Source organism: Gallus gallus, chromosome 2 (genome assembly GCF_016699485.2).
Source record: "Gallus gallus isolate bGalGal1 chromosome 2, bGalGal1.mat.broiler.GRCg7b, whole genome shotgun sequence".
Classification (NCBI taxonomy): Eukaryota; Metazoa; Chordata; class Aves; order Galliformes; family Phasianidae; genus Gallus; species Gallus gallus.
Window position 1 is genome coordinate 140,735,776 of NC_052533.1, and position 24,932 is coordinate 140,760,707.

Sequence of the window (24,932 nt, forward strand, 5' to 3'; positions counted from 1 at the left end):
AGATGTGGAGTGATTTACAGCTGTAGAACCCTACTACTATTCTTAGGAGGTGAACTGCAAATTTCTAAAGGATTTCTTTGCTGGCTTGGAAAGCTGAAGCTGTTTTTTCCATGGGTGCAGTCCTCTTACAGAGCAGCTATCACCCTTCTGATTCATTTAATATCTGAGTTTCTGCTTGCTCTTGAGCTCCTTGTTTTTTTCCTAGTAATATGGAGATGCTGATGTGCGAAGGGGGTGGGTGCAGCTATGCCTTCTATTTACAAATGATTCCTGCCATGTCAGTTTAGAAGACTGGAACTTTGTGTTTTCTCTCTATTGCTTAATAATGTTGTGTTCTGTCAGCTTTAATTTCACAGTGCTTATTAAGATCAGAGTTTAATCACTGTCTAAATGTCCATTGCTATCTTTGTGTTTGATTGGTTGCTACTTTTTTCTCTTACGCTGAGCCTGTATGGCTGTAAGTGATCATTTTACAAAGTTTTTATTATGCTGTTATGTCCTTGGTGCTGGGTGTAGGGGCCTGTCTTTAGCAATAAGAATTATACACTATGTGTATATCTGTTGTATATGGAAAATACAACAGAGCATGTAATGACTGTGAAAATCCACTGCACAAAGAGCAGATTGAGCGTTTGGCAGCCGTTTTCCACCAACCTGAACAACTCAAAGGAAAAATTAGAGACCATGTGGAGAAAATGAAGTAGCATGAAAAGTCCTTCAGGAGTGAATCTCCCTTTTTATACACACTGGGCTGAATGTAAGCTGTAGATGAGCCAGAGGCTGAATAACTACAGTTAGTTCAACTGCTCTTTACTTCAACCAGCAGCTTCCTTTGCTGTACAACTGGCAGGAGCCATCTTGTTCAGCTGCAGCCATGAGCATCAGTATATTGCCACCAAACACTCTGAGAGGCAGCACTGCACTATTATAAAATCTATGAGATACACAAAGTACTTTTTTCTGTGATTTATTTTTTATGATAGCAATAATGTTGGCTGCATTCAAATACAATAAAGGTTGTTGAGATTGTTATGTGCCTGGGCTCCCATTCAGTGGACTTCAGTTTCACTGAGCTAGTGAATGTTTGTATACATTTAAAATCACTAGGGAATCTTTGGTGGTGTGTTTAGCCCGTAGTAAATAAACTACATACAGTCATGCATATTCTTATTTGTATGGATCTGAAAGCCTTGGGGAATCTTCAGTTGTATCTTAGCCCATAGCCAAGTTATGTAATCAGTAAATTATTCACCGTACTGAATGCTCTTTGGAAGGGTAGATAATAGCTGGACAAGGTAAATGGGAAGATTTATGTTGGATGTCAGGGGGAAGTTCTTTACTATGAGAGTGGTGAGGTGCTGGAACAGGCTGCCCAGAGAGGCTGTGGATGCCCCATCCCTGGAGGTGTTCAAGGCCGGGTTGGATTGGGCCCTGAGCAGCCTGGTCTAGTATTAAATGTGGAGGTTGGTGGCCCTGCCTGAGGTGGGCAGGTTGGATCTTGGTGATCCTCGAGGTCCCTTCCAACCCAGGCTATTCTATGATTCTGTGATGATGATTCTCTTACTGAGCATCATAGTAATTGCAAGATTTTTATGTTCCTGAGTTGGTTTCAAGGTTGGAGTTTTGCAGTGAATTGTCTCGAAATATGTTGTCTTTTTAACAACTGTGACTGTGACACTCTTGTTTCTCTGAATGTCATTACAAAAGAACTTCACTGTGTTGTACTGATTTCTTATATTTTTATATTGCTTATAAATGATTGTTCAGGACTTTACTGTTGTAGGAAACAAATACACAAACAGCCCTGAGGAAGTTCCTGTCCTAGGTGTGTTGTGGACTGGGGCATAAATAGTAAGCAGGAACAAAATCAGGCAGAGTCTGAGTGAGATACTAATACACAGAAACTGTTGAGTTGTTCACATGACAAAAAATGTTATAATCTTGAACATTTAAAAAACAAACCACTAGACATATCATTAGCACAGACACCATCTCAAAGCAGTCTCTCAAACAATACAAAGTCAGATCTCATCAAGGACCCAGCCATCCCAGTATCTTCTTTTAGGCAGGTCAGTGCAAGCATCAGTAGAAGTATATTGACAGTAAAGGCTCTGTGCAAATTGGTCTTTCCCTTATGATATCTTTCATTTCTGGATAACAGAAGATCCCCCAAAGTCTTTATAAAGATTTGTCAGTCACTGACGTAGATCTGTTCTCCAAGAGTTTGTTTAAGCCTTTGTTCTCCACTTGTCTTTTTTCACGTCCATAACAGTCAGGAGGCATAAAAAAATATACAGCTTTTTGTATGCAGGACTTGGATTTCTCCTTAAATTTGATTTCCCTCTTCATTGACTGTATGCTGTTGTGTCCAGAGAAGGTTAAGTATTAGATTATCAGGGAGAAAAAAAAAATTCAGCACCTTGTTAGCATGACTAGGGAAGTTTTTTGTTTTCTCATGGATTAGTTTTCATTTGCCAAATATTGAATCTTAGTGTACAGATCTATCTATTGCTTGGTGGTAGGTGGATGGTTGTACTAGATGATCTTGGAGGTCTTTTCCAACCTTGGTGATTCTATGATCTAGCGGGCAAATGGAAATACAACAGAGCAGGAAAAAAAAATGAGAAGTCCTCTGCCTGCTTTTCTGACCTTGCCAGTTTAGTGTTCTGGTACTTCCCCATCGTGCTTTCAATTTAAAGAACGTGTAAAGTGACTCAAATGTCCGGTATCTTGTGAAGCTGTGCTTCATTTTTCTTCTCATCTTCTGATTTTGCATCACTTTATGCATTTTTGCCCCTTTTTGGGGATTTAATTAATGATAATTGCTAAAATCATGTGAAGATGTTTGAAATAAGATCCTTATGCTTGGGAAGAAATGTACTCGCGCTCATAAGTACAGGAGAAGTTGTTGAAGAATGGCATGATCTCTGTACTGTGTTCTTGAAACGCAGGAGAAGATGGGCCAATATTTTATCCCAGTTCAACACAGTCCATTATTTGAAAATAAATGAAATACAGGATATGGGCATCATCTGACAAAGTTTTCAGTTCTTAAAATCACTACTTCCAATTTACTGCCTCATTCAGAAGTCTTCTTTAAGCCCATTTCTGAATATAAGATTGGTTTCTCAGGCATCAGTTTTGAGCAAAAGTAACTTTTATGTATGTACAGATGTTTGTATATTCATTTATTGGAAGTATTTACCCTTTGGCTTTTTAATATATAAATACAGCACTTGGAAAAGCCCATGCAATCTTTCCACTAACAAAGTGTGTGCAAAACTGGAACACTGCATAAATGATCTGTTTCTTTCTTCAGATTTTGTGATTGCAATAAAATGTTTCATCACATTGAAGTTTTTTCTTTCCCTTAACAATTATAGTCTAGATTGAGTTGCTTTTTGCTAATGTCTTCAACAAATGAAACCTTCGTTTCCAGCACTAAAGCAATGATTTTGAAGACAAACTAATTTTAAGGCCCTATTAGCTGCAGGGACCTTTTCCATTCGCTCCTTTTTCACACTTCAGTGCTGAGCTAATTTGAGATGTTCTTCCATCTTGCCTCAAGTGCTAAAAATAGGGCTTAATACAGTTGTCCCTGCACTGAAGGGAATGTTATGCACTGAGGATTTTCTTAATTAGAATTTGACCAACCATAGATCACAAGTACTTTTTCTTCCTCTGAAGACTGTGGATTGCATATATTGTGTAAACTACCCATTTTATTTCTATTTTTTGAATCCATGGGCCATTGAATCCCACTGAACTTGCATGTGATGCACATCTAAAAGTGGTTTTAAGGACACCAGTTGCCAGAACGCCATCTCCCACTTGATCTTTGAAGAGACTTTTAAGTCTTGGCTGTTCTTATCCCTAGCATAGTTCAGAGGTAATTTTCTGTTTTTTAAAGAAATAAAAGCAGTCATGAGAATCAATGCTGTGTAGATACTGTCAGTTTCTAGATGTGTAGATATTAGCACATTGCTTCTCTCTATTATCAATAGTTCTTAGAGGCCTCCTTTGTTTCCTGTCTGCCTTAGCTTGTTACCAATTAATGACCTTTGGTAGTCAGCAAAGAAAGGAAGAAAGTGAATTTTCTATAGAGAGCCTGAAGTACAATTCTGGACAAACTTTCCCACTGAGCAGTCCATCCTGGCCCCAGGTCCACCCCTATTGTTCACAATGCTCATTGCTCAAAAGAACCAAAAATTGGCGTGAGATTTATAGTGCCTCAGTTGAACCCAGGACCCAGGAGAATCAGAATCATAGGATGGTTTGGGGTGGATGGGACCTTTAAGATCATCTAGTTTCAACCCCCTGCTATAGGCAGAGATACCTCCCCATAGGAAGGAGCAGTGCAGGGCTCATTCAAGTCATGGCAAATAATTGTATGCATTTTGATTCATTGGCTAAACGCAGTCTTGCGAACAGCAAAAAAATATGCAGCTCTGTTTTCTGTTTTGATCATCTAATCCCACTACCAACCCATCACCATCATGCCCACTAAAGTGTGTCCCTGTGACTGCCTCATCTACATGTTTCTTGAACTCAAGGACAGTGTCCCCCAGGGACAGTGACTCCCTGGGGTTCTTCACACAGTGTGGCACAGGAAAGCCAAAGGTTGGACACCTCTGCTGTAGGACCTAAAGAGGTCTACAGCCCAATCTCAAAGATACCTGAGTCACCATTACCACAGGTGCTGTCTTGTTTAGTAAGAGGGTATTGGACTTGTTGCTAGACTCTTTCGTACCCATGAATCACAAATAAGAGTGCTGACTTCACTTCAAAAATCACTTTTGTTGCTGAAATCAGCATAACCTCAGAGGTGTGCTTCTGTTACTGTTAATCTAATTCTTCTGGGCCTGGTTGTCCAGCTAGCTTTGCATAATTGAAAGCAAGTTCTTGTTATTCCTGGTGCAGATAAATGCTGTCAGTCATTAGCGGTGGATCAGTAAGAAATGATACTCTGCAGTCAAGTAAATAATATTTCTGAAGTGTTTTAGGTTCAGCACCTTGGTTGTGATAAGTACCCCCAAAAACTGACTTCTGTTAACAAGCTTAATCATTATGCATGTATATTTCTTGGAGGATGAGGCCTCAGAAGCTTAGCTACTTCCAGCCAATTCCACCAAATGCTTGCACCTCAGCACAGGTGACAACTGACATGGGGCCACATCAGTGTACATAATGTGTGTGTTGATGTATTTAAGTCCAAAGCCAGCCTCTGTGACTGCAGTTTGTTCTCCTTTCCAATGACTGGCCCCTGTAGTGCTCCCTGGAGAGGGGTGACAACTTGCTGACGAAAACCATGAGGGCAGTTCCAGGTGAATGGACCTCTTGTAGTTTCCTCAGGAACATTGTTTGCGTCACTTGCCCAATTCTATGCCCAATGTACCAGCACACAAGTGAACCTGTCTGAGCTATGGTTGCTATAAAAAGGCAGTTCAAGGCTGCATGAGATGTGCAGAATGCTTCAGAGACACAGAGGGATGGAGCTGTCCCATCGCATGATGGGCTCCATCCCAGCTTGCACCCTTCTGTCCCTTATTAGTATAGCAGCAGCCAATATATTTGGTAAGTACGTTCTTTTACTTTGCTCACATACAGTAGTGACTGCTCCTGTGATGTTTGTGCTGCTCTGTGCATTATTCCAACTAAGCAAATAGTGAATCTGAGTCTTGCACGTTGCAAATGTAAATGGTGGTTGTGTGATGTGGAGACTGAGTTTGGGCTCCAGGTTAAATCCTAAACTGTGAGGGTGTCTACCTGATCAAGATTGTCTGAATTTGTAACATCTGGATTTTGGGTGGAAAAACGAAGTTCTCTGGAAAACAGGATTGTCTAGAGAAGAAGCATGAATAGAAAAGGGTGGGATGAAAACCTTCTATTTCTGTGTCCTATCACTGAATTTAGGCTTTATTCTCAATTTAAGGTATTGGATAGCCTGAATGTTGTCCTCGGTTCTCTTTGGTCTGTTTAAAGATCTTGAGTTTGATAGTCCTGAAGGAGTGGCAGTGTAAGCCATCCACTAACATTTTAACTCAAGTGCCTTGGTAAGCTGTACAAAGTGCTGTACGAAGGGACCTCCACACATCTCAGAGCAACTGGCTCACCTACAGTTGAGATGGAAAGGATGTGAGGGTTGTCTATGTGTGGATATCTGTAGGTGAGCTAACCTAAAATCCCTTGCAGTCCTGTGGCAATTCCACACGGGCTTAAAGGGACACTGTAGAACTCAGAGAAGAAGTGACTGACAGTTCTCAGGTGCACAGAAAACACCTCTGGCTCAAGTCCATGAGCTACAAATAATTGCAAATCGAAAAAAAAATCAGAATACTTATGATGTATTTGCACTACTATAAATTCAGACCAACTTAATCTGTTCTATAACCGAGAACCTACAAAATTTCACTGTTCTCTTAAAGCAGCAGACAACTTTGGTTTGAATGCATTAAGAACTGACTGGAACAAGCGGTGGCTTCAGCAGCTAACCATGTGTACTGGCAGAGATTGAGAAGCACTCCTAATATGAGCCAGCATGACGCTAACTGCTAGATACTGATTCTCTTATGTCTTCCTTTGGTTAAGAAGAAATGCCTTTCCGTTTTATTGAATAGTGTCTGTTACTTAACTTTATTTTTAACTTCATTGGGTTTCAATAAAGAACAAATACTCAAAAACACAAACAGCGATGTCCCTCCTGCTGAGGAACAGACTTGGTTGAGGCAAAGCGCTGCTTTGTGGAGGTAACCACAAGTGATGTAAGCTACTCAGGTACCAGAACATGGTACCACATTAGTATAGTACAGAGATAAATCTAATTAAATGCAGGCATGGGAAAGGGCCTCTTGAGCACCTCCATCACATGCTTATCCTGCACCTGGAAGTGTTGCTGATTTGTTCTGTGCTTTTCTCTGCTGTTCCATACAGAAAGACACAGTTGGAAAATAACCAGGGAGGACTCATGAACTTGGGCTTCCACTGTGCTTCAGTGGCACTAACAGGGTTTTGGTAAGAACAGGCTAATCGTGACATCACACTTAACATTTACCTTCTTGATGCTTTCAGAGTACCAGACAGATTCTCAGCCATTGCGTCCATGCGAACTTCAGAGGGAAAAGGCTTTTACAGGAGGAGAAACCTACGTTCCTCAGTGCTCAGAAGATGGCCAGTTCAGGTAACTCGTCCTTACTGTAGTTCTGCTGTTTTACTCTGTAACTTTTCATTGCTATTGAAATCTTTAGATTCGGTTTTGAAGAGTCACCCTATCAATGGGCTGGAGGGCGAGGTACTCAGAGACTGAAGAGACTTCATAGAGCCGTGTTGCAGATAGAACCTCTCCTGAATGAATTTCCTGTTGCTGGAATTAATCTCTAGGCTAATGAGTGAATCCAAGAGTAACAGACTAAACTTGCTGCAGATTGCTGTGTAATGCAACTGATGTCTTCCCATGTATGCCAGTTAACACGAAACCTATGACCAATGTGCCTGCTGGCATAGATATACTAAGTTGACTTGAGGAGTTATTTCCACTTCTTAAAGTTGTGCAGTTGGGTTTCTTCCAAAGACAGCAGAAGAACTAATGATAGAATCACAGAATCTTTAGGTTTGGAACAGACTCCAAAATCAGCTAGTCCAATCATCCACAAGTACTGCCCACTAAACTGTGTCCCTAAGTACCACATACACGTTTCTTGAACACCTCCAGGGACAGTGACCCCACCACTTCCCTGGGCAGCCTGTTCCAATGCCTCACCACCCTTTCAGAGAAGAAATGCTTCCCAAAATCCAACCTGAACCTCTCCTGGTACAACTTAAGGCTATTCCCTGTTGTACTATTGTTGTTACTTGGGAGAAGATGTTGACCCTCTCCTCACCACAACCTGCTTTCAGGGAGTAGTAGAGAGTGATAAGGTCTCTCCTGAACCTCCACTTCTCCAGACTAAACTATCAGGTAGACCCAGAGGATTTAGCAGTACAGTCCTTCCTGATTCTATTATTAAGTAGCCAGTACTTAAGCCTGTTTGCCATGGTTTGTGCCCCATACTGACTAAGGACTTTGGAGTTAGCAGAATAAAATCTGTTATTCATGTTCTTCTTCAGGGCAGTTCAGTGCAGCAGAAATGGTCTTTCCTGTTGGTGTGTAGATGAAAATGGCATCGAGGTACCTGGCAGCAAACAGAATGGATATCCCATATCTTGTAAGTCAAAGATTTTTATTTTTGTTCACAATGGTTTTTTTTTAGAAGTGTTTTAAGACTACATTTGAACTGTTGAAGCAAAGAGCATCTAGACTTAGATGGACTCTATTTTGTTGTTTCTCACTGAATCTTTCTAGTGGAAGTTTTAGTTTTTCTTTGGGAACGATCATGGAAACTTGAAATACCTATATCAGGTGGTCTGTATTCATGAAGATCAAAATAACATTAACTGATACTATTCGCTTATGAGTTGGAGAGCTTCAACCCTATGTGTGGTGGGCCTCTGGATACCATTTTTCATGACCTCAGCTCCATCAGTGTCTTGATGCCTCCTGGATGACAAAATCAGAAGTTTTCCCTCTCAGAAAATTCAGTTGTTGTTTAAAAATAGATGATTCTATGTCCAACCAATAACTTCCTCTAACAGCATCCCTCTCTGGTACTGCAGGCTTATCCTTCTGCCAGCTGCAAAAGCAGAGAGTCTTGGTGAGTGGCTACATCAACAGCAGTAGCATCTCCTACATCCCTCAGTGCCTGGATTCAGGGGCATTTGATGTGATGCAGTGTGACGTGGAGCTGGGTCAGTGCTGGTGTGTAGACCAAGAGGGAATGGAGATTTATGGCACCAGGCAGAGAGGAAAGCCAACACAGTGTAAGTACTATTCAACAAAACAATGAGATTTGTAGGGGTGGAAGGTTTGGTGTGAATGAAAGATGGTAAATAAGCAGTTTGGGCACTGTAGCCTACACTTATCCTATAGAAGTATAGGTGCTTAGTGGAGAAATTTAAATTAAGTTCCTTTTTGCTTTAGCTATAGAGAGCACACAAGACACCTGTGTTTGCGTGTTCAGTGTAATGAATCTAGGTCTCTTCCAAACCATGGGATTGTTTGTAGGACATTCAGCACTAATAAACATTACTGTTTTTCCTGTTAGGTCCAGGGACCTGTGAGATCCGAGACCGTCGCATTCTGCATGGGGTTGGGGAGAAGAGCCCACCACAGTGCTCAGAAGATGGAGAGTTTCTGCCTGTCCAATGCAAGTTTGTCAACACAACAGACATGATGGTTTTCGATCTCCTTCATAATTATAACAGGTAAGAGCATAGGCTTCCCAAACAGGGAGGCAGTGCTGCACAACTCTTAAAGGCAGGATATTACCACATTTTTTCCCCACAAAATCATTTTGCTATGACTATGTCTGATATTATTTCCTGCTAATTAATAGTCCAGGTAAGAGGCATTTTCCACTGAATTAAATTTATTCTTCTACAGAAGTTTTGTATTCTATTCCTGTAGTGTATTCAGTGTGACTTTGCACAGTAGTGATTACCACTTTGGGATCTGCGTTTGGGAAAGTAGCCAGAGAGACCTTTCAGACAAGCAGAAAACAGTAGATGAGTTAGATGCAACAGAAAGGATGAAATTCAGATGTATAGATGAGCTAAGAAAGATAATTCCATATAAAGGACAAAGAGACAAGTGGTAGCACATAAAGAACAAGTTACTCATGACACTAGGAAGACTTTTGTCCATTTACACAGTGCTGGAGTTACTCACACAGGTGAGCAAACGAGATAAACAGGGACGTGACATCCAGACCAGCTTCAGTGATTGGAGCAAGCTCGGGGAGACTTCAAAATGCTTGACCGAATGCTCGTCAGCAGGAGCAGGAAGCCTTTGTCCTTTGGAGGAATAAGGAATTAATGTTCATAAAGAGAAATAAGGGCTGGGAGAGGGGAACTAAGGGAAGAGGCCTTGAGAAGTGGCCTTGTCTGGGCATCGCAATCAGCACGTTTCTCCAGAGGAGGGCAGTGGAGTAAATGTAATGTCTTGTTCTACCTTGACTCAGTTTGCAGGGAATGAGGCAATACTTTAATATATTTTTAATTTTTTGTTTACATTTTTACTTTATTATGCTTTTTTAGTCTTTGCTCCCATTGGGAGGTTTGTCTGGAAAAGATCTGCAGGACTGGGCTCTTCTTGTGTCCATGTCATGTAAATAATCACAGCAGAACCATTTCACTTCCAGCTGTCTATTTTTCTAATTATGGCACAGACTTAATCCATAACTGTCTGATTGGAGTACCTTAGGTAGTTAATATATTTATTTCTCACCACATTCCTGCGTGGAATGTTATTATCCTGCTCTATAAGCAGGTAGCAAGAATACAGAGTTGAAGTGACAAGTTCGAAAGCAAAGAACCGTGGCAAATGCAGAGATTAAACCCTATTTTAACAGTTTGGGTTCATGTGCTGATAATTGGAGAATCTTTCTTTGGCTCCAAGAACTCATTTTTGAAATCTATGTGTCACTTAACTCCCTTTGTGAATGGCTTCCCCACACTTTTCCAACTATTCCAGAATAACTTAGTGTGTTATATAAAATAATGGAGAAATTTGGAAAGAATAAGGCTAAGATTTTCCTAAGAGGAAGACTTCAGGAAGGAAAGATAAGCCCAGGTTTTCTGCCTTACACCAGTAGTTGCCTACTGTTGCTTCTTTTATACAGACTGTGCTCAGGTCCAACTAGGTTAGGCATCTGTATAGTGCAACCTGTGGCAGTTACTGTGGGATCAAGAATCCAAATATCAATAATTTTTACTTTATTGTTACAAATTTCTTTAGGTTAAAGACCTGGATCACTGTCTTATCCCAGTTCACTGGAGGTTCTGCCCTACTATAGTCTTAGAATAGAATCACAGCATATCCTGACTTGCAAGGGACCCAAAAAGATTGCTAAGTCCAACTTCTGGCCCAAAATTCAAACCCTATGTCTGAGAGTGTCGTCCAAGTACTTCTTGAATTCTGGCAACTTGATGCTGTGGCCACTGCTGCAGTGTTTCTCAGCTGCACTGCAGACTCTCCACGTTAGAGCAGCCCTGAGGCTGCAGTAGGGTGGCACAGAGATTGAGACTAGTTTTGGTCTCATTTAGATTATGGAAGATTATGGGTTTGCTGTAAAATTCTTGGGCTTGTCAACCTTTCTTTTTTTTTTTGATCAGGGTGCTGAAATGCCCTTCCTTGCTAAAACCTACTCTGACTCCATCATTTTGTGAACGCCTTGAGCAGAATATTCCATTTCCCTTTTACTAGATTTTTCCAAATAAGCTACATGTGGCTGGAACACGAGGCCTTTATCATATTTCAGTGCTAAGATATGTCTCTGTAAAATAATACAGTTGTTTTGGAATGTGGTGAAAATGTCCCACTGGCCATATTGCCTCAGTCCAGCAAACAAAGTCTTCTAGTAGGGTGCAGAAACCCCATAGTGTCTGCCAGTTAAGATCACATTTGTTATGTTTCTTCCAACTCTGATCTTATTAAGTTTCCTTCCTAAACCACTACTTTACTGGAATATGGCTGTTGTCACTCCTAGAGTATTCTACTGGGAGCTACCATTTCTTTGATCTCCAAAAGTAGGAGTCAATCTCACTTATAATACGTTAGAAACCTTTTCTCTTTAATCCATTGAGCCATTCTCTCTGAATGAAAAAGATTATTGATGTTTTTATCAGCTTTTATGCTTAGTTCAGTGCAGAAAGCCTACATAGCATGAAGGGAGTGGGAGCAACCTGTTTGTTTAGGCAGTCAGCCGTGCTGTGCACATTTGTGGAAGGAGCTAATGAACGGCTGTTGTAACAACATTAGGCCAACACACGTGCCTATTCAACTCTCTTTGGCAACCTTTTGATGGTGAGGACAGAATTGAAAATGAATACTAGAGGCTGGGTCTGTGCATAGGACGGATAAGGAATCTTTCCGAAGGGAGATCTTATTGTACTGTGCTTGGTTAAAAAAGGCAGGAGACTTGCTAGCCTACTGGAATGGTGATTTGGTTCATGTTGGAGTCTGGGTGACACACACAGATCAAAGGATTGTCCAGTGGTTTTGTGCCAATCAGCAGATGCCTTATTGTTGTCAGTGGGCCTCCCTGGGCCCTTCACAAGAGACTGCTTTTCTTTTCAGGCTCCCAGCAGCTTTCCAAACCTTCAGCTCCTTCCGGGAGACATTCCCAGAGGTCTCTGGGTACTGCTACTGTGTGGACAGCCTGGGGAGAGAGCTTGCAGACACCGGTGAGTCCCTCCCAATACCTCAGCTTCAGTGTGTTGGATTCCCAAGGAAAAGGACAAGTAATAAGTATCAGTCTTTAGTTTCATTTGAGATCCAAGTGCATTCTTGCAAACACGCAGACCAGTTGATGTATCTACTGTTTGGGATAGGCGGGAGCTTTCTCATGACATTCTCTCACTCAAGGTGAACCCACCCTTGGGAACTCCAGCCAGCAGCAGTCAACCTTGCCCTCCTTAAGGTGCTGGAATGGGATTTTTGCATGTCCACCCTCTGTCCATCTTAGAAAGCTGGATCCTATTCAGCATCCTATTGCAAACATAGGGGAATATAAGGGACATGGTAATTGAACTATTTTCTTCTTGCTCAGATGGTTTTTTCTTGTTTTCTCGTAGACTCAGGTTACCTTTCAGGCATACTAGTAGTTGATGGGAGATTTTACTGAACAGAGTTTTATTTCCAAGATAGAGGAGTGAGGAGGTTGAAGGCTCCCAAGTCCACTTCCTTAGATATTTCTGTTCAAAAAACTGAAGCAAAAAAATAAAAATAAAAATAAACAACAACAACAACAACAAAACCCCCCTGGGAAAATGCAGAACATGATGGGTTAAAATTTACATGGTAGATGAGAACTTCAGTATTTAATTCCCATGAGTATGAGAAGTTCTCCTAAAATCTAAACAAAACTAAGCTAACCTAAACTCGGAAGAACTACTGCCTATCTTTTCATTTGCTTAATTTAGTCAACCAAAATGGAATTTTTTGGAATTTGTTTTTTGGAAACATCAGTGATACAATTGCATAGTTTCAATGTCTCTACTGCAAAGTAAACCACAGCCACAGCCAAGTGCTGGTTACTGGATGTTCCTTCTCCTCATTAATGGCGATGATTGATGACTGTGCACTCAGCAGCATATTGTGTGGTGCAATGCATTAAGGTAATGCAGCCTAAGTTCACATTTGGGCCAGTTTATAGGCCTGGTTTTCATTTTCCTAACACATTTCCAGTTTTGCTCCTCTGGTGCAAAGCAGATGACTGCTGTCTTAAAATGAGGCCTCTATTTCGTAGGCCTGGAGCTGCTGCTTGATGAAGTTTATGACACTGTTTTCTCTGTGCTGGAGCCTGCCCGTACATTCACAGAGACCAGCGTGTATCGGATCCTGCAGCGGCGCTTCCTGGGGGTCCAGCTGGCCACCTCCGGCCGCTTCAGATGTAAGTTGTGCCCAGCTGACTCCCTGAAAATGGTATGGTAATTTTGGAGTTTATATATGACAGCCGCCACTGTGGAGAGTTGTTTTGATAGCCTCTTGCATTTAAGCATATAGTAAGAATCAAGGTCCTTCCATTGAAGCTGACTTAAAAGGCTGTAGATTCTTAGCACCACATTGTACTTAACCTATGAAGAAAGTTATCCTGTGCATTTGAGGTTTGCATTAATTGAAAGCCTGTGAACTCTGCGTAGGTCTTGCTTTGAAATTCTGGGTATAGATCTGATGTTTTATTACACTAAAAGCCTGAGAAAATGCTCCTTAATTTATGACCCTACAGTCAGAAGTAGGAAGGATCTTACACTGGCCACAACATTCTCCATCCCCATGAGACAATACATGAAGTTGCAGTGTCTGAGCCAGCAAAGCTGAGCTTCTGGAGCTTCTGCCCTTGGGGAGGACCTTCCCGCTGGGGAAGGCAGGCAAATGAAGAGAGCTTCACTGTTGGTGGGCAATGAGCTCTGCAGGGCAGGCAGTAAGGTGCTTTCTTCCTTGCACCAGAGCCTTGCAGAACTGCCTTGCCTGGAGAGAATTTGTATCCCCTGGTGTGGTTCTTCATCCTCCTATCCAAACTCTTCTGATATTGGCATCTGACCCTCACTAAAGAGCTAAAGAGTCATTGGTCAGATACCAATGAAGGTCTTCCAGCCACGTGGGTCATACAGTTCTTCTATTTCTGGGACAAGCTCTCATTCTGGGAGGTCTGGAAAGCATCTTCCCCCTCCCAATTCTCAGTGCCGTGAAGTAGACTGTGCCTGTAGATGGAGGTGGTTCAGTACGAACGAAGCTGTAACAGCCACCAGATGGAGTTGTGACCACACTCGTTAGCCACTAACAGCGTTACTTTGGTGAATTACCCAGGATTTACACCTCTACCTGAAGCCAGGCGCGTTATGTGCTGCCAGGAGGGCTGTCAGACTCCATGGCTGAAGGGTTTGTTCTGTTGTGATGCTCTCACTATCTCAGCCTGACAGCTGAGCAAAGCAGAAATGCTCTGGAAAGTGAGAAATGTTTAGGCTGTGGGGTTGTATCTTTATAGAAAAGAGCAAAGCTTCTGTTGGAAGGGCTGAGGCTGGTGTTAGAAGACCGTAAGTCATATCAGAAAGTGTGTTTCTGTGCCATTCTGCCCAGTTTGACAGGAATAGAGGCTTCTGTTCCCTGCACAGAGGTATGAAAGAAACTGATGGTCTCAGCACAAATCCCTGCAATTAGATATGGAGCTTGTTGCAGGAGCAGTACCTCATTCTCACTGGAAGCACTGCACTGTACATGCTTGTGTCTGCCTCCCATGCTGCACATCTGTTCCTGCTGACCACCTTTTCTTTTGCATTAAGGGCCAGAGCTTTCTCAGCAAGTGATGCTACTCCTCCATCTTCCTTTGATAATGGCTGAAAAATGAGTTGAGTTTCATGTAGTTTTCAGAAATGAATATCTACAGAAGAAAACTACAGAACTGATTCACTTGGGTGAAAGAGCATGGAGAATTTCTGTCTTGGGCTGATACTTGAAGTTTCAGGAAATAAAACCTTTTTTTCTCCAGGCTTGGTAAAAATAAGCAAATGATTGAATCAAGCAGAGATGGCCCTGAAACATTAAGCTTTTCCTCCTCTTTTCTTCCAGGCCCCTCAAAATGCGAGGTTGAACGTTATGCCGCCCAGCGCTACCAGCATGCCTACATCCCATCGTGTGACACTGATGGGGGATACACAGCAGTGCAGTGCCAGCAGGGAGGACAGTGCTGGTGTGTGGACACCAAAGGGCAGGAGGTCCAGGGCACGAAGAGACGAGGACAGCCTCCAGCCTGTGGTATGTTTGGAAAAGGGGAAAATGCTAGCAGGCAGCACGGCCTTGTTCATCCATGTATGCTTTCAGTTCCAACGGGTCCCACTCACCTTCCCCTTCCAAACTCTTCATCTACTGTGGGAATTTTGTGTACAATTAAAAAAAATGAAAGGACCAATTCCCTTCTTAGGTCTGACAGATTGTGGTGCTCATAAACTCGTCAGTGCTGTTAAGAACCACATTTGAATGAATTATTAAATACCATATTAATTCAATTTTCCTTCATGATCTGCCTTCAGCCTTTTAGTTTTTCACACATTGAGAAAATCTGTCCCTTGACTCTAGGGGACTCTAGGTCCCAATATCATAGAATAAGAGAATCACTGAGGTTGGAAAGATCAGTAAGATCATCTAGTCCAACTATCAGTATCTGCCATAGTGTAAGGAAACTAGTGGTGATGTTTTGGGCTTTCCCCATTGTTTTGCTGGCATGCTACTGAACATCTGTCCCTCTTTCTCATCCTGCATGGTTGTTTTTTTTTTTTTCCCTGTATTTCTTTCATACTTGACCACGAAAATTGTCAAAGCTGGTAGAAAACTATTTCGAGAAGGTGTCTGAATTTGTGCTTTGAGAGGGATTTCATTAAGAATCCATCATCAAGTCAGTGCTCCAAATGGAAATGACAGCAGAAATGTTGAATGGCCAGAGGGCAAGAGGAAAGTTTAAAAACCTTCCCTCCGAAGTGTACTACCTCAGTGTTCAGGATTGCACCAGGGGGCTGGGGCATGAGGTCTTAGTTCTGGATGCCTTCAGGGAAGCTCATTTCTCTGCCTACAAGACACAGTTGTACCATGCAGATAAAGAAAGGAGGAATCTACCCTGGGTGTAATGATTCCAAGTCACTCAGCATGCTCCAGGCACAGACATGCTTACAATGAAATGAAAATGTTCGCATGCCTCCAAGGCTGATCACCAAGGATATTGCAAGGAAGCCTCCGAGAGGCCTCACCATATGTTGGGGCTGGTTGTTTTCTCTTTGCATGTGCTTTGCTGAGCCTTCCTGATAATTGTTCGGGGGGCATGACTTAAGGCTGCTTGCAGCTTTTATTGGCAGACTCAGGAAATTTAAGCAGGGAATATTTCTGTGGAGGCTTTTTCAGGCTAACTCTGAGAAGGTATTTCATGAGAATATAGCTGGAGTCTGTGGCCAGCCATCTACATGCCATGCGCGTATCTCCTCTGCTCTGTTTTATTTCTTTGTGATTTCTTTGCTGTTACTCCCAGCAGCGCTCATACTGGAGGAAGCAGAGATGTAGGTATGGGGAGCACCTCAGGTCACACAAGTACCAGGAAGTTCAGATAGGAACATACTCTTTTTCAGACCCTACAGTAAATTCACCCCAACGGTGCTGTTCTGTTTATTCCCCATCATTTTACTTTGATTCAACAGTGAGTAGGAGGGCTGAGCATTTAACGACTGTGTTCCTACATTTGTTTTTGATTAGCATACTTGGGGATTGTGGTTTACACTAACTTATTGGTCCCTCGAGGAATGTTCTTCATCCCTGTTACCAAGAGCTAGCACTGAATGCAGGAGGGGCCTTTACAAAGGAAGCACTGTGAGGGACCCTGAGCCCATGCCAAGAACTGCGGCACAGAGCAAAGGTTCTAAAAGGAGGAGTGAGAAAGATGCTGATCACAGAGCCTCAGATTACTTGCTAACCTATTTGAGCAGCTTTTAGGATTTCCAGCTTCTGTCCTCACTGCTAGCACTGTTAGTTTTATAATACTGCCTGAAAATGAGATGGATGAGGAATGGGGATGGGGATGAAGAATAGGGATGTTGATGAAGATGGTGGTGGAGTTGGGGATATCCTAAGGAATGTTGGATCATACAAAATCTGTTCGTTCACGATCTTGTCTCCAACAGCGTCTGCAGTAGTTTTTAGGGAGAAAGAGTGAGAAATACAGGGAACAAAGCATGACTAGTTGGTATGTTATCTCTGCAGACTAGACACTTCCCAAACTGGAGCTTGAATCCAGATCATCCCTAAGGAGTCACTTTCCAAGTATTTATCTAGTTGTTCTTTAAACTTTTATCCTTCCTAGAATCCTCTAGTAGTAAGTTTTATAATCATAGTTATGTGCTCTACTTCTCGCTTGAGTCTTTATAACCACAAAGTCTTTCATTTTTCTTCTTTCTTTTGAGCCTTAAGCTGATTTTTTCAGAGATCCTTCCTCAGAGATGTGTTGCAGAGTGACTTGTTGCCATTACTGTCTGCATATGAATGTACTGAGACTTGACTGGAAAAAGGCACCTGTGACATAGCTCACTTGAGATGTGGGTAACCAGGGACACTAGGATCTATTGGTACCATCAGATCCCTGACGTTTACTTTTGTTGAAGTTTTATATTTTATTCTCTCATTTAGAGCTCAATTTTGAATGCCATCTGGTCGTTGGCACTCCATTACTGCTAATTTTAACAATTCATTTTCAAAACTCATGTAATGAATTCTTCATAGTGAAGCTATAAAGATCCAGGTAGGAAACCTCCATAAATTTCTCATTAGTGAGCATTTGTTAAAATGACTCTTTCTTTCTTTTCTGTAATTTATCTCCCTTCGTCTTGGCCACACGTTGCATCTGAATAAAGTGAAATTTTTATTACAAGTAGACATCCTATCAGAGTATTGTATTTGAAAAAGACTTTATTTATAGTTTCAGCCATAAAAGTAGGAATGAGGATTTGCACTGGAAAACAATAGAACCAAAAAAAGACTGAGAACAGTAAATTCAGACATGATGAAGGAAGTTTGTGTCTTGAATGGAGAAGTTTATTTCTACATTACACTTAGCAACATTTTAAATTTCTTTATCAGTATGACTGATGCTTAGTTGGGGAAGGAGAGACAAGTTAAAGTATGCTCAGAAGCATTTACTGAGACTACTTAAAAGGCATCTATAGAGTAGTGAGTTTTGGAGTTTCATAAATTTGTACTTTTTATTTTTTTATTTTTTTAGGTGAAGAACAAATATGCATCTCTGAGAGACAGCGGGCCTTGTCAAGGATCTTTTATGGCCCTGCTGGGTACTTCAGCCAGTCCGACTTATTTTCCATACCAGATGTACAGTCAGAGAAAAGAGCTGGCTTCTCAAGACCCTGCCCGCCCTCCTTCAAGGAGCTGTTTCTGGACTCTGGATTGTCATCTCCAATCATGCAAAGTCCATATGCCAGCCAGATTCCTGGGCTAGAATCCATCCTTAGTGAAGCCATCTCAGGAATGTTCCCATCAAGGGAACTGGCTCAAGTGGCGTTGCAATTTACTGCCAACCCAAAACGCTTCCAAGAAAATCTCTTTGGAGGAAAGTTCTTGAAGAATATGATCCAGTTTAACTTCACTGGGGCACTTGGCACTAGTGGCAAATACAGCATTGGGCAGTTTTTCACACAGGAAGATGCAACCGGGAGGAATGGTAGCCAAGGCCTTCTGCAGTCAGCTGCGGCCTTTTCATTGGAAGTATCAAAGGGGAGCTCCATTTTGAGTCAAGCTCTTGTAGGTAGCTTTGGCCGCACAGTAACTCTTCAGGACAATCAGAATATAATGAAATTCCTTTCCTCTGTCCTGGAACTTCCAGAGTTCTTTACTTTCCTTCAGCAAGTGATTTCTGTCCCCAGAAGCATTGCTGAAGATTTAGGCGAAGTGGTGAAACTAGCACTGGGATCCAGAGACTGTGGCGAGGAGCCAAGGGACCTGTTTGTTCCAACATGCACCAAGGAGGGGAGGTTTGAGGAAGTTCAGTGCTATGCAGGAGAGTGCTGGTGCTTGGACACTTCAGGTAAAGAAGTCCCAGGCTCAAGAGTTCAAGGTGAACGTCCAAGGTGTCCCTCTGATTGTGAGAAGCAAAGGAGAAACTTGCAAAACTTGAAACAAAGCCTGTCTGCAGGATCAGACCTTTTTATTCCCTCTTGTACCAAGAATGGAGACTTTCTGCCACTTCAGTGTTATGGGACAAATTGCTTCTGTGTTGATTTGAATGGAAAGACTATTCCAGGAATAAGAGGAAATATTGGAAAACCCATACAGTGTAAGTTCTGGGAATTGGGAATTTTACAAGTATCTATTTATAATATCTACTTAAAGATAGTCCTTTACTTTGTTGGAATTTCATGATTTATTTCTTCATATTTGATTTTTTTTTCAGAAATGTATCAATGATTGTCCCCTAACAGAAAATAATGTTATCCCTATAGTTGAAGGGGAATTAAGGGAAATAAAGTGTATGTAAACCTTGGTATCCTAAGTCTTTGAGACAGTCCCCTTTTCTTTCAGTATGTAAGGCAGGTACATGCACAGAGGAATAGCCTGAGATCTTTTCTTATTATATACCATTGACATCTGTCTCTATTCAGATGTGTAGTATAGTGTGTATAACAGCCCTGATACCCATGAGACCCAGAGAATCTGTATGCCCCTAGCCAACTGAAAAAACTTGTGCCACTGCCTCATTCTTGTCCTGAGAGCTGAAGAGATTTAATGCTTTAAACTATGGACTTCTTTTAGCTTAGGAATGTATCTTCAACTCGATAGGCCATCACAGGAGACCGAACATAAAAAATGGATACAAAGGGTAATTGATTTCTCATAATGATTGTATAGTCAGGCCAGAAATGAGTGAGTCAGAAATGACTTGTCAAGCACATTTTGGTATCGCACCTGCTTATAGACTATCAAATGCCTTTTATAATCTTCTATTAATGTAACAGAAAGGAAGAAGGAAGCACATAGAATTATAGAATGACTTAGGTTGGAAGGGACTTTAAAGATCATAGAGCTCTAGCCCCATAGTCTGGGGTTGTTTGTCTTTCATGGTTCTGTGAACTGAAAGCAGCACATCAACAAGAGGAACAGCCCAAGAGAAGATCCTGCTTCTTTCCTTGGAAGGAATAGTAGAGTAACCAGCATATGATACGGTACATACACAAAAGAAGCTCTTATAAGTAGCAGTTTGTAGAAGTACTGGTCAATTTATCATAGTATTCTAGATTGATAGGGGATTTATTTGTAGCAGTCCATCTGGAGTGCAGCCAAAAATAAACAGGTTTATAATGCTGTGGTGTGCAAGAGGTGAGCTCCTGTGTTCTGCTGTGTTTGTGGAATTGCTTGGTGGCAAAATGAGATTTGGCTCTGGAGGTGGTAGAAAAAGCTTCCAAAAGAAAACTCATTCAGACCTGCATTCTGAAGGATGGTATTTTTATATTCAGCTACAATATTCATTGCAGAGTAGAAAGATAGGACAACGTGATTGAAAACTCTGGTAAAGTTCAAGAGGAAATAAAATCAGTATTATCCTACTATTCACATCATTTATCTTTCAGTGATTGGCTGAAGAAAGATCAACCAGCAGATTTTCAAGTGTATCTGAAAATGCTTACTTTATGTGATCAGATTCAGGAAGGTGTTCAGTGGCATCAAGCTCTGGTCTCCCAGTAAGAACTACAAGCATCTAATGTGCTCAGATTTTGTTTAAATTCCTGAATACACCTTTAAGGGCTCATAGACCTTTAAGAATCTTACCCTGGTCCAACATAGCAGAAATTGTCGCCCTTAATAATGGGCCAAAAATATTGTTTTGGGGACAAATTATGAAGTATCAGTAACAGTCATCATGGCATAACAGTGAGGATGTTCAGGTTGCAGGTACCGTATATCTTCTGTGCATTCATAAGATATGCTATGCATGTTTTTCGTTTTCTCAGGCCCAAGTGCTTGTCAAATCACAGCTGGACAGGAATTTCTAAAGACTCTGAAGCTCCTGTTGTCAGATCCAAGTTCTCTGACTCAGCTCTCCAGCATTTACCTACCTCAGTGTGATACTGATGGTGCCTGGAGGCAGGTGCAGTGCAGTGGTCCTCCTGAGCAAGCTTTTGAGTGGTATGAAAGGTGGATTACAGAGAACAATGAAGGAAAAACTCTGCCTGTTGCCAATCTATTGAACATCATAATTGGATATAAAAATGCCTCTTCCAAAGGTTTTTCGGATTTTATCAAAGCTTTATATGAGGTTGGGCACCAGAATGTCTTCCCAGCTTTCACCACATACTCATCCTTTGCTGATCTTCCACCTGAAGTACTGGAGGGAAATGTGACCTCTGCATCTGAGAATATTTTATTGGATCCGTACACATTCTGGCAGCTTCTGAATGAGCAGTTTACCTATTACCCAGGAGCCTACACTGATTTCAGTGCTCCGTTAAGCCACTTTGAGCTTCGTGATTGTTGGTGTGTTAATAGCAATGGAGAAGAGCTGCAAGGAACAAGGGCAGAAGTGAGCCAGGTACCGACATGTAAGTAACAGAATTGCTGAACCATAAATAACAGTTTTCTGGTCTTTGATTTTATACCACAAGAGAAAAATTCCTTTCATGCGCAGTGAAGCAGGAGATAATGGTCTAGGGAAAGATTATTGATAGTGCCATTATCACTGACTACCTGAGGGGGGAAAACTCCTTTTTGGAAAATAAATGATCTCTCTGCTTTGGCAATATGGATAAATGAAGTTCTGTATCAGACGGTGTAGTTATATAATGCAAGGTTCTTATCCAGATACCAAAGGATACTTCAAAGCTAGAAGCATTCTGTGAAGACTTGTAGGGAAAATTCACTGTTAAACTAACTGATGTAAAGGATTCCCGAGAATGCCTTAAAACTATATAGGAGGAATTTTCTTTACTGTTTCCTTGACATTTCAGTCAAGAGTAACAGGTATGCCCTTGAAGTTCAACAGGACAAAAGTGAGACCAGCACTAACGTTTGGTAGCCTTGTGTCTAGAGCATCTCCACCAGAGCTGTTGATCCCTCTTTGGAGTTACTTCAGCAGACAAACTAGATTGTAAATGTAGTTGTCAAAGCCATAAACTATTCATATGATACAGTCATTTTCCAGCTGGAAGGAAGAGTGGGCAAGGAGTGGTGAAGAAGCCGGTTCTGTGAGCAAAAGAGAAATATAATGAAAGAGATTAGCAGAGTTATTTCAGCAGAAAAGCTTCCACTGACCTGTTTCATTGTTTCAGTGTGCTTAACTGCCGTATCCAAGTCTGTAGATATCTGGAAATAATAGGTCAGCTTCCCTCTGCTTTCTACAGGTCCTGGTATGTGTCAAAGTGTTAAGCAGGAGGCCATGAAATTTATAAAGGAGACAGAGCAACTCATCCGAGACTCGAACACCTCCCACTTCCCTTTTGGAGAGAGCTTCTTGATGGCAAAGGGAATACAGCTCATGGACAGTGACCTCCTACGTTCTACTCGGCCCTACGAATCAGAGATGATGGTCTCTGAGAAGTTGTTATCGGGCAGTGACTATGCTCTCCAGCTAGCTGCACTATCAGGTGGGGGAGAGGGAGATGAGGGCTTTGAATTAAAAGCAGTAAGCCTAGGATCTGTGCAAGAACGCTCTATGGCAAACTCAACTTTGCTGAAAGACCAGGGCCACTCAGCAGATGTTACTTAATGGTTCTATTAACCTAACCCAAGAACTGATTTCAATCATCTTATATGAAGTAAAGCTGAGGGAGTTGGGCTTGCATAGCTTGTGAATAGAAGGCTTCAAGGAGACCTCATTGCCACCTTCCAGTACTTGAAGGGAACTTATGAGCAGGAGGGGGACCAACTTTTTGCACAGTCTGATAGAGATAAGACAAGAGAGACTGGCTTTAAACTGAAAGCGAGGGATTTAGGTTGGATGTTTGGAACACGTTTTTTACTCAGAGGGTGATGTGGCATTGGAACAGGCTGCCTGGAAAAGCTGTGGATGCCCCATCACTGGAGGTGTTCGGGGCCAGGTTGGGTGGAGCCCACAGCAATCTGATCTAGTGGCTGGCAACCAGCCCATGGCAGGGGGTTGGAAATGAATGGTTTTTAAGGTCCCCTCCACCCTAAGACATTTTATGATTCTGTGATATGTATGACACCTTGCATAGGTAAGATATGGGTACTCTATCTACCTTCAGTGTTTGCAAACATACTTTTAAAATATCTCTTCTTGTATTGGTCATCAACATCTTTCTTTTACTCATATTTTACAGTCTTGAATTTCTACTGGCAGAATCACTTTACATTGAAAGGATTTGCTGGAGAAGCTACGCAGCTGGGATTTCATCCCTACATCCCACAGTGTGATGGCCTGGGAAACTGGGAGCCAACTCAATGCTATGAGAGCACAGGTAAGCTATCCCTAACAAAATACTCCAATTTAAATAATGGAAAACCTGTATTCTTGTAGCCAAACCAGAGAGAGGTGAATAGGTGGGCTGTATGATATGTGAAAAATTGATTGGAATAAGTGACTCTAGTGACAGTTCATCAGGTTTCAAAAATCAGTCAGTGTTCAGTTGCTTGCTGCTAGTAGTGTTCCTCAGAGGTAAACTCAAGAATCAGCAATTGTTTAATGCTTCTGCTAATGATTTGTTAATGATCACAGTAACGAGATGGAGTGCACTCTCAGCAAAACTATGGATTACAGGAAATTTCTGGGAGTAGATGTTATACTGCATTATGGGGTTTGCAATAGAAGGTTCTCACCAGAGGCGTTATGTTTCCATTCTCAACACTGCTCAGAAGTATGGTCTATTTTGCTTTGGAAAGCAGAATTAACTGTGTCTTCGGCTTGCTGACCACTTTCTGTGGTGACGCAGTGAGTCAAAATCCTCCAGGAATGCAACAGATTTAAACAGGAATACTGAAATACAGTATCTACAATGAATCTGTTTTTCTTCCCTGAGCAGGTCATTGCTGGTGTGTGGACGAACGAGGACGTTATGTTACGGATTCCTTGGTTTCACGCTCAGCGGAAAGTCCCAAATGTCAGTTGTCTTTTCTTCTTAAGTGTCTGTGCTTACCTATTCTTAAAAATTTTAATCTTCACTGAAAATTCTAGTATTCTATGCTTGAAGAGAGGCTTGTTTTTAACCACTGCATGAGAAAGGAGACCTTTGCTTTTAATTTGCTCATGTGTTTTATTTCACTGTGTATGAGTTCAGCAAGCATGATTTGGGAATTGACCCCCTACTGTTGTTACCTGACACTGATCAGATGTTCCCTGCCTGACACTGCAGCAAAGCCTCATGTAGATAAGCAAAGGAGATGGAAGTGTACCCCTTTCTCTAGGTTAGGTCTGAGACCTTCATTTTATTTCAACATGCATACTTATGTTTTCCCTCCTGTAGGTCAGACGTCATGTCAGAGATCTCGAGCCAATGCCTTAATCTCCAGCTGGAGACAGAGTGGCTCAAAGCTGGAGGCTGCTGCAACAGATCTGTTTGTCCCCTACTGCCTTGAGGTAAGTTAGTGTGGCGGAGGAAAGGTTAATCAGAGCCTTCCTGGTTTTGCTGCTACTGTGCTAGGGGTCCATAGAGTTTCAGTCTAAGCTCACTAAGTATCCCTTTGTGCATTCTTATTAAACTGAATGAAGAGGGTTCAAAAAAAAAAAAAAAAAAAAAAAAAAAAACAGAAGGGAGGTTTTGCCCTCCATAAATCAGAATTTAAATAGTTCTGAGATGAAGACCAGGACAAGGAAAAGACCTGTCTATACTTCCCTTGTAGTGGGTGG

General features: G+C 41.7%; 1 protein-coding gene across 3 annotated transcripts in view; it reads left to right on the plus strand.

Annotated features, from left to right (window-relative positions):
* The first annotated feature begins 5,472 nt into the window (after positions 1 to 5,472).
* TG (thyroglobulin) overlaps positions 5,473 to 24,932 on the plus strand; it is a 140,352-nt gene continuing 120,892 nt past the window's right edge. The window contains exons 1-14 of one of the 3 annotated variants that reach the window (XM_040673446.1): positions 5,473 to 5,574; positions 7,069 to 7,177; positions 8,104 to 8,201; positions 8,650 to 8,853; positions 9,138 to 9,297; positions 12,170 to 12,276; positions 13,341 to 13,484; positions 15,161 to 15,346; positions 18,348 to 19,412; positions 21,085 to 21,672; positions 22,471 to 22,713; positions 23,410 to 23,547; positions 24,109 to 24,186; positions 24,550 to 24,662. In XM_040673446.1, the coding sequence (XP_040529380.1) occupies positions 5,490 to 5,574; positions 7,069 to 7,177; positions 8,104 to 8,201; positions 8,650 to 8,853; positions 9,138 to 9,297; positions 12,170 to 12,276; positions 13,341 to 13,484; positions 15,161 to 15,346; positions 18,348 to 19,412; positions 21,085 to 21,672; positions 22,471 to 22,713; positions 23,410 to 23,547; positions 24,109 to 24,186; positions 24,550 to 24,662 (3,318 nt within the window). In that variant the 5' untranslated portion in view covers positions 5,473 to 5,489. The remainder of the gene's footprint in view (positions 5,575 to 7,068; positions 7,178 to 8,103; positions 8,202 to 8,649; positions 8,854 to 9,137; positions 9,298 to 12,169; positions 12,277 to 13,340; positions 13,485 to 15,160; positions 15,347 to 18,347; positions 19,413 to 21,084; positions 21,673 to 22,470; positions 22,714 to 23,409; positions 23,548 to 24,108; positions 24,187 to 24,549; positions 24,663 to 24,932) is intronic. The other 2 variants (NM_001389477.2, XR_005850750.2) reach the window with 2 other exon arrangements.